Source organism: Sphaeramia orbicularis, chromosome 12 (genome assembly GCF_902148855.1).
Source record: "Sphaeramia orbicularis chromosome 12, fSphaOr1.1, whole genome shotgun sequence".
Lineage (NCBI taxonomy): Eukaryota > Metazoa > Chordata > Actinopteri > Kurtiformes > Apogonidae > Sphaeramia > Sphaeramia orbicularis.
Genome location: NC_043968.1, coordinates 21,158,270 through 21,168,204, shown reverse-complemented (window position 1 = coordinate 21,168,204; position 9,935 = coordinate 21,158,270). Strand labels below are relative to the sequence as shown.

The following is a 9,935-nucleotide window of genomic DNA, read 5'->3' as shown; positions in this document are numbered from 1 at the left end:
GGATATATTAGGCAGCAAGTGAACATTTATTCCTTGATGCTGATGTGTTGAAATCAGCAAAATGAGCATCATAAGGCACTGAGTGACTTTGACCAGGTCCATATTGTAATGGTGATGACTGGGTCAGAGCATCTCCACAACTGCAGGTCTTGTTGGGTGTTCCTGGTCTGTTGTTTAGTTGGTGTTGTGTTGGTTAGTACCAATCAGGCCCCATCTCTCTACTTTCAGGACTTCAGGGATCTGCTGCTAACTAACTACTGCTGCTAACTTGGTCTACCTTCAATGGCAGCCCACTGTTCCTTTTTTTGTATTAGGATGGGTTTAATGCAGAAATTGACATTTCAAAAGGCTAAGTTGTATACAAGAAAAAACGTGACTGCTAGTGTCTAAACAAGAAACATTTTATTGAAATTACAAAACAGAGAAACAACATCTTGATGAATTGTTCTCTGCTATAAACAACTACTGAGCAGAGCTAGTCAATATTCACTTACACTGTAAAATGTAACGATATTGCTTTGAAACATGTGAGCACACAGAGCTGTTACAGCAACAATTCATGACACTGTCAACTCAGATATACAGAGAGAAATGTAGTTTAGGATGCACACTTATGGATGTTCAGCATAACAAAATACACTGTGAATTGACCAAGAGAGGATACTTACAAATTAAATCAGTATTTACGGCAGAATGCTGCATGGGAATTATTGCAAGTCAGTTTGGTAGATAACTAAAGTGATTACCATGCCAATTTAAAAAAAACAGCTCTATGTCCACTAGCAAATGTTTGTGTGGAGCTTTTCACCAATTTGCCAAAATGACACGGTTATAACTCAAACAAGCAAACTCTGCTGAGGAAGTCTGTTGATGCAATTAAAAGCTTTTGAAAAAGGCAAGTAAATGGATATCAAGTCAAGTTTCTTTAGTTGTCACACTTTTCTGAGGTCAAGAATTCATTTTAATGCCCAACTACAACAATGCTACCTAAAGAAAAATATATAATCACTTTATTTGAAGAGGTATAAATGCAGTTTAAATGTTTACAATGTATCAGAACACCACATAATGTCTTACTCCAAAATTAACATTTCAGTTTGTTAAAAAAGCAAGATTCTCTCAGTAGGCGTGGAAGATTTTTTTCTCACCATTATGACAGTACATATGTAGGTGTGGCGGAAACAGCCTGTAGCCTTGGTACTCCAGATGATGTACAGCTGAAAAGGTATTTGAAATTCTTAAAATTTGTTGCATATAAATAAATTTCAGAGTTGACATCTCCAGGAGGTGGGCAGAAGTGGCTCTTGTTAGAGGAAATAGGGCGTGGTGGTTCGAGGAGGTATGACGCGCTCTGAGTCGGGGACTGCACGGAACAGCTTAGGCTCTCGTCTGTTCACATCTTTGAAGACCATGATGGAGGCAATGTTACCACAGCGGTAGCAGTAGTTTGGCGCTGACCACACGGTCACCAGCTTCTCATCAAACATGAACTTGTAGCCTTCATGAACCAGCTGATGTGCACGACAGATGAGCTTCAGATTGTTGATGTGAACAAACTGGAACAAAGTATGAGCATTTTCACGGGTCAAATGATGGTTTTTGACACTTTTACCTGTGATAAATCTCTAAATGCTGATGCTAATCTTACCTCATTAGTGACCTTGGAGCCAAAAAGCCAACCTGCACCACGAGGACTAATAGCCCAGGTGTCGACATCCTCTGGATCCGACCACACGAGATCACAGAAGGCCCCTTTGTGAGGAATCTCTTGGTTGCGTTCAATAGTGCGGATCTGGTCCAAAGTCTTGATGTCAGGTGAAAGGCCACCATGAACACAGAGGACCTGCTCGTCTATCAACTGTGAGTCAGGAAACCAGGCATTAGCTATGAATGTTGTGGTTAACATGATCTGTACGTACAATGTTGTAGTTCTATAAAATTTCAAGTTAACTGATAAATGGATAGAACTGAACTGATCTGTGGTCATCAAACCAGAAAATCTGTATAATGTTAGACAGTTTCACCAACAAAGAACAAGTAAATTCTGAACTGGTTTCTACTATAAATATTTTTTAAAATAATTATTTGATTACATATGTTATTGCGGGCTTATTGAAATGAATCTCATCTCAACTAATATAAGTCAGACAAATTATTCACTGCTCCCTTACATGACTGATAAGCTATACTGCTGGTACTAATATACATTTAATTTTCCCCTAGATTCACTTTTTCTGGTGTTGGGCTGCTATCTCTACAAATAAGCAAATATCACAGGGTGTGGGACTGTTCACAGAAATGTGTAACTTTGCCTCTTCGTATGCTCTTATGTTACACTTCTTGCGCTTCTATGAATTGGTTCTCTTTGTATTTATCTTGTGCAAGCGTGAACATGTAAGTGACACAATCATAATCCTAGAAACAGGCGCAAACTATGACTTTGACCTGCAGGTGACAGTAACAGTCACAGTCAAGTAATAGTGAAGATGTGACACAAAAAAACAACAGAGAGAGGGGAGAAAACTGACATTCAACAGGACTGGATCTAAACAACCCAAAATGGTTTGTCTATGTAGATTGATAACAGAATTGTTCTTACAGATATTTCATGAGGACAACTTTAGTTTGTGTACAAGAAACCCTTTCCGTTGACAATCCTAGAACTGCATACTGTACATTACTGAAACACAGGAGGGGCCTCAACTTTAAATAACAACGACTCATATTACCTCCACTCAATGATTATATACGTACAGCTATGGTATTAGTTGGCAAACCATCAGGCAAGTTTACATCACTTCCACTTAATGAACAATGAAATTCTGTTATCTTGACAACAAGTGCTCTGTTGAAATTTGAAATCTCCTATTCTTCTACTATTCTTCTACTTGGGATTAACAAAAATATTTTTTATTCACATTCCCATATCAAATTTCCAGTTCAGACCTTTTCTAAATTTTGGGAAACCAATATATCCAAGTTTACATGCAAAGAAAAAGCAATGAAAAGGCACAATAGGCAAATGTTATCATATAAGTAAAGTGACTCACAGCTGCCACGGTTAGCATGTCAAACACTTTTGTGCAATAACGCCAGGCATTGGCATTTCCATACTTTGTTTGGCACTCATCTGAAAATCAGTAGAACATACATGGTAATATTATTAGAGAAGCTCTTAAAACATTTATACATCTGGGTGTTAACAGTAAATAGTACATTACATACCATAAAAGCCATACACCTGTGTTATTTGTCTACTTTCATGGTTTCCTCGTAGAAGTGTGATGCGATCAGGCCACTTTGCTTTTAAAGCGAGCAGATGTGTAAACGTCTCCAAGCTATAATATCCTCTGTCTACAAAGTCTCCCTAAAATTTAAGAAAGGACACTGACATCACGTAGGGAATCATCATAAAATATTATTGGACTATACACATTAAAACACATCTTCATTACAAATTTACATCCTGGCAAAGATCAATTTAGTTCAAATAGTCTGATACATTTTACTAAACATATAAAGAAAACATGAACACATGTCTACAAATTCATAAGAACAGTATCACTATACAAATGGTTCTGCAATACTTAATAAATCTGTGCACATGAAGAGGAGAGTAAATAATTTTCAAAGAGTTACTATATACTACAGTATACAGCACATACAAACCATGTACTATCCACATCAGGCTGCAACAGCTTTGAGAAATGAGATGTAATAATCAGTCTCTGTATTATTAGATTGTAGTCAATTTAGCTGTGTGACAAATTTAGTGAGAAAACTCACCATGAAAATGTAATTTGTGTCTGGAACTTGACCCCCAGTTCTGAAGAGCTCACAAAGGTCATAAAACTAGACAAGGGACAATAAAGAGAGAAAGTTCATTTTTTAGCTATTAGCATGAAATAAACAATAGTTAATGGTGACTCTACAAGTACTACAAATATGATCAATCTTTCAATATATATATATATATATATATATATATATATATATATATATATATATATATATATATATATAATCTTCAAGTCAAAATATTTACCAAAGCACTAGACTCACGGTTGCTTTTACTATAAAATTTCTCAGATTATACCGTTTATAATTCTAAATATTGATGCATCATATTTACGTGCATCATCTGTCATAGATAATTAGTCATATCAGCCACAGGTCAGGTCTCTCAGGTGACAGTACTTAACAGTGAATTGAAGAGTCCTACCTGTCCATGAATGTCTCCACAAACAGTAACAGGAGTAGAAACTGGCTGCACATTCGACTCCTCCAGCAGTAAATCACAAACATAATCACATAATCTCTGGAGAAAAAAAAGCAGAAAATTGTCACCCTCTCACAATCATAACTGAACGACTGTATAGCCGAGTTATATAGTTTTTTCACCTTGAAATACCACATTTAACTTTAAATATACGCGAGTTTGTGGACACATACTGAAAGAACAGAGGTAGAGAACACTCAAGACTTAGTTTATGATTAAACTAATTTGCTTGTTTAAATCAAACACCTCGGGTGTCTATCAGTGTGTTTCTTGCAAAGATCGACAACTACCACCATTACATCCTGACTCCACCTCTAATCACCAAATATTACTGACTGATAGTTGTATAAGTAGCTAGTTTAGTTACTCAATAATGCTGATGAAGCTTGTTGTTTAGTTTGGTCTGACACGATCCAATGTTCGCACCATTACAAATATTTAACCTGCTAGCTAGTAGCCTTAATCTCTATGTTAACGTTAATTTTTTTTTATTTTTTTTTACTGTTTTATCCATTTTAAATTCGGTAAATTAGCTGTTTGCCTATAATCGCTGTGATCTAACACTTAAGAAAAAAATTGTTAAATACAAACAAACCATGCTAACTGTGCTAAGTTACTAGCCACGCTAGTTGAACAAACTTCAAACAGCCACGTTAGCCCCTACAGATATTAGCAAACCTTGCACTAACAATTCACGGCCTAATTTGAGAAAAGAATAAACCCACCTTAAGATCATTTTCTGGTAGATATTTGCAGTGTCTTGCTATTTCGACATATTTATCCAAGTCTAAAGGCGCCATTGTGAAAACACTAATACATTAAGATTGCTAATGTAGATAGCACTAGCTCGCTAGCAAGTTCCTTTTCTTCTTCTTCCTCTTCACCGCTCCTTCATGTTTCGCCCATCAGAGATTAGTACCGGTGTCAAGTCAATTCACACCAAGTTAACCGTAAAGACATCCTGTAAGAGCCTTCAAATTAAAATCATTTAGAGACGACAGTGTAAAAGCTAGTCACAAAATGTATTTAGCATCACTGAATAAATCTTTATTATGTTATAGCATGTTATACCAAGTATTGTGAGTTTCTACATCTTATTACAGTAGTTCATAAGTAACAGCGCCCCCTACCGAGCGATCTCTGCCAGAGCCTTAAATATCCATAAATTATGAATACGCATTTCTGTTTTTATTAATTTTTTATATTTTATTTCTTTATTTCCCTCCTTGTTTCTAGTTATTCTCTATAGTATATTTTGTTTTAGGGCATAAATTTGTCTAAGCTTTAGAGAAAATAACATAACAATAATACAATATACAAATATATTACAGCCAAACATAAAGAAAATAATAACCAAATAATGACAAAACACTGAGGCAAGATATTTCACATCAAAATATGAAACTTACCTTAAAAAAAAAAAAAAGTAATCAATGTAGAATAGAAGTACTGAGGGGAAAAAATTCATTGAAAAATATAAGCAAACACAAAAATTGATTAAATCTGACTACCAAGACTGTAGTAAAGTACTTCTGCAGTAAAATATTGGCTAAATAGCACAGAGAATGTTGGTTTATTAAACAAAATGTATTTAATAAATCTATGGAAAATAGTACACAATTTAATGACATTTGAACAAATCTGGATTCAGTCCTATTTAGACATGTAGTAATTAAATAAGTGTGTAAGAGTCCTAGACCAACATTAGGCTTGCTGGTTTAATAAAGTTATAATAACCACATATATGCATTTCTCAGTGTATGTATTAATATTGAATCTGAATATATGTATATGTAATACAAAAGTATTAGTGAAAAACAACTTCTATAAACCAAAGTAGTAGTATGTTGTGTGACTCCCTGTGCATTTAGCAAGTCTTTAACCCTTTTGTTCAGATGATATGAGATTTTTTGCATTAATTTTCTGATGTTTTACACCAGATTTCATTTAACATATGTCAGATGTTTCTGTTTATGCTGCTTCTTGCCATGGGGTCATGACACTAAATACTGATTTTCACCTTTACAACCCATTTAGTTCAGTTTTTTGTGTGTCTTTATGTGTATTTTAAGGATGTGCACATATAACCTATCTTGCTGTATCTGAAGAAAAGGCAATTCAATATATCTATGTATAAATATGCATGTTAATTTCAAATCTGCAAAAATAATAAAACTATAACTGGCCTGAGACTGCACAGAACTGTAAAATGTAAGTAAGTAACTGAGTTATTAGTGTCATAAAAAATCATCTAATTATCACAGCTGATTGAGATCGGATTTTATGTGTGTCCATCACACAGGTGTACTCGTGAAAGCTAAGAGATGTGAGTGTCTGTGTAAATTATTAAAGTTCAGATGTACCTGATGCCAACTGAACCTGTTGTCAAGCTCCATCACCACGCAGTTATTAGACTGTTTTCACTCCGTCTGAGGGGTTTCCAAACTCAGCCAACCAACTGTCAGCATGCAAAGCAATGTATGATAAATGATTTCTGTTATCTGACATGAATCTACATCTACCAGGCGTATATTTCCATCATGTCAATCAGAAGGTTTCTTACATCAAAAAAACTGCAGTGTTGCCCTCCAGACAGTGTGTCGGCTCAGTGCAGCAGCTGCGCTCAATTTATTACCCCTGAAAACATAACACTAGACACAGAGACAACCAGACATGAACAAGATAGATGAGCAACTTCTTTTACAAAACCATATCACATAAGAGACAGTGACTCACTTCCTCCACACGTGGACTTTGTACAAACAGTTTAATAATTCAGTTTGTTTATCTTTAGCTCTATCTTTTAAGAGAATCTGGACCAAACAAATAGACTGTGGAGGTCATTTTTGGAAATTTGCTCTGAACTGAAGTCAGTATTTTCATAAAATTTGAGACAAATAAAACATTATATCCAACCCACACATCATTTAACATACGGCTTACAAAAGAGGTTTACAATAAAAGTTTAATAGATGCGAGGAACATTTTAAAATCAAAACTCCGCAGATACTTCACCTACTGTTACTAATACTAACATCAATTGCCCATAAAACGATAATAATTTTATCATCAAGCATGTATTGACTTTAAGGGAAAATATGCTATAGATGATGCTTTGAATAAAATGGAAAAACTGCAGCACAGGTCAAAATTTGACTTTTTAATGAGAGAAATCCAACTTTGATTATTTAGGAGGAAATTCACCAGCTTTACCACACAACCACATCAACACATGGACAACAGAAAACCACATTAAAACAACTACAGATACCAAATAATAGTTTGTGTTTACACACTCCAACAATCTATCATGTGTTTTATGTACAATGTTTTGACATGTGTCTCCTTGTGGATGAGCATCCATGAGGACCATCTGTGTTTCATGCTCTTTTTCAAAATATGATCATTGGTTTTGAAAAGAGAAAATTAATAGGCAAGGAAGTTGGGAAAATGTGGTGGATGGTGGTATGATGGAAAAGCAGTCTAGAGATGACAAAGTGGTTTTGGGGTTGACGATGAGCAATGGAGTTTGGGTCATAAATGAGACCAAATTCTTCCTGTTCTTTTGAAAACTGAAGGAGGATTTACCACTGAGTGGGATTCTCTGGTGTTTGATCTCCACCATCTGGTTATCCATATCAACACTCCTGTCGTGCACTTCCGCTCCTTGTTGTCTAAACTCTCTCCTGCTCCTCCACAGTCTGCTGGGTGTTGTTGCCCAGGACCTTGCCTCTTGACACCGGAGGTACAGCCTCTCTAGTTGTTTTCCAACCCATCTGTGGCCTTTAGTCTGTTTTTCCTCCATCTCTGTGTATTCCCTTTAGAAAACGTGTTTAAACTTTCTGTGTGAGAACATCCTTTGCGTGGTTAAACACTTCCTGAAAAGCTGATCTACATAAGCAATTTTTTGTGCCACTGAAACAACTCAACATTCACTTTTTATTTCTAAATTACATCTACTAATAGTATATGAAACCTAATTTTTATCGATCTTGATCTTAAAGTTCCTCTGTGTTCTACCTACTGTCTTATGCAGGATATAGTGGACCAAAACTACTGTTCTACCCTCTTTAATAAAATTTTCTCTGCATGCACATCAGAGCAGCAACTAGGGCCTTTTCCCAAGCTTCATAGCCTACTTTTTGGTGGTTACCTCTTTAGTGTGTTTTTTTAAAAAAAAAGCTGCATTCTATAACAAATTAATAAACACAATTTCCTGGCAAAATTAGCTGAAATGTAATTGGGAAACTGTAAAATCCTAAGTAGTAACATTATCACACTATCATTATTAAGCTCCACTAACATTTAATGCAGTATTTTGGACTATGCTTCATCAAGCACAAAGGCTAATGGTTGACTTCTCTTCTAATTCATCAATATTATTAAGCCAAAAACAAATGACACATTATGACAAATGTTTTTTCTTTTTTTACTCTGGTGTTGCTGGTTAGTTTGACTTTTGTCATAGTAAAGGCCTTAATTTTAGTTTGACAGGGCTCTCCAGTGTTCTATCAAGAGGCAATGTATGAATAAAAGAACTAATGAATGAATGAGGTTGGTGTTGCCATGTTTGTTGGATGAGTGAAATCAGTAGTGTGCTAATGCATGAACAATAATGCTTAGTAATTAACCCTTAGGGCTGATTCTAATATTACTCACACTCATACCACTAAACACAAAAATGTGCCTATAAAGCAAACTATGAAAAATAATATACATTGTTATATTCCACATTCACTGAGGTATGTTTTTCCCATCTATCGTTATTACTGATATGAAATATTAAATAATTTTAAAATAGGTTAGCCCTTTATAAATGTCAGGTTTTTGTCATGATGCCACCATGTTTTCAGGTGACAAAACAGAAAATCTGAATTATTTTCAATATACTACATGCAACGTAAATTTTTTTGTGTTGGATTATTGCAGCCTGTAACATGTCAGTGATTAACAGCAACACTGATTTTTATGCATAATTATTTTTGGTTCAAATACACACCTACACATCGATTTCAGTGGGTTTCAATGGCACATTTTTTGCACTTAACAGTATGGGTGTAAATTTTGTTTGTGCACAATTTTAAGACTTGCTGAAGAAGCTGAGCTGAATATAAGATAAAATAAAAAAAAATACTCAATCTTGGCAAAGTTCAAGGCACATGCATGGACTCAGCCAAAATTACAACAAAAAAAAAAAAATTAAGAATGGAAAGTAGGTCAAATGCACACGAAAGTCCCTAAAGTTCAACAATGTACCCTCAACTTTTCAGAAGATGGAAAACAGCAAATTCCTCAATACTCGTCGTCACTATGACAACCATTTATTTTAATAACATTAAGCTGTTTGAGACGCAAATATGACCATATTTTTGAGTAACTTATCTTCTGTTGTGTGTCATACAGATGGGATTACTTCATTCTGTTTCATCATCACATACCAGGTCTACTTTCACATGGAAGAAAAACTATTTTTTGGAGTAACTCATTCTTCAGAGACACCACTAAAGACACTGTCACTTCCCTTAGTTGTTCCTACCTGCTTCTTTACTCTTCTTCTATTTGGAATCAAAGGGGTTAAATCACGTGTGTTTGGAGCCGCTGAGCGCGTTCAAAGTGTCGTTTAAGGAGGACCATCGCCGTCATTCATTCCCATACC

General features: G+C 35.3%; 1 protein-coding gene across 1 annotated transcript; it reads right to left on the bottom strand.

The window, feature by feature from the left end:
- Window positions 1-383: 383 nt before the first annotated feature.
- Window positions 384-5,274, bottom strand: LOC115429432 (serine/threonine-protein phosphatase 6 catalytic subunit-like). Its single transcript, XM_030148841.1, has 7 exons — window positions 5,005-5,274; window positions 4,223-4,318; window positions 3,787-3,852; window positions 3,226-3,367; window positions 3,051-3,130; window positions 1,649-1,858; window positions 384-1,556 (listed from the first exon to the last, which is right to left on the bottom strand). The coding sequence occupies exons 1-7, from the start codon at window positions 5,077-5,079 to the stop codon at window positions 1,308-1,310; spliced, it is 918 nt and encodes a 305-aa protein (XP_030004701.1). The 5' UTR covers window positions 5,080-5,274; the 3' UTR covers window positions 384-1,307.
- Between the last annotated feature and the right edge of the window lie 4,661 nt (window positions 5,275-9,935).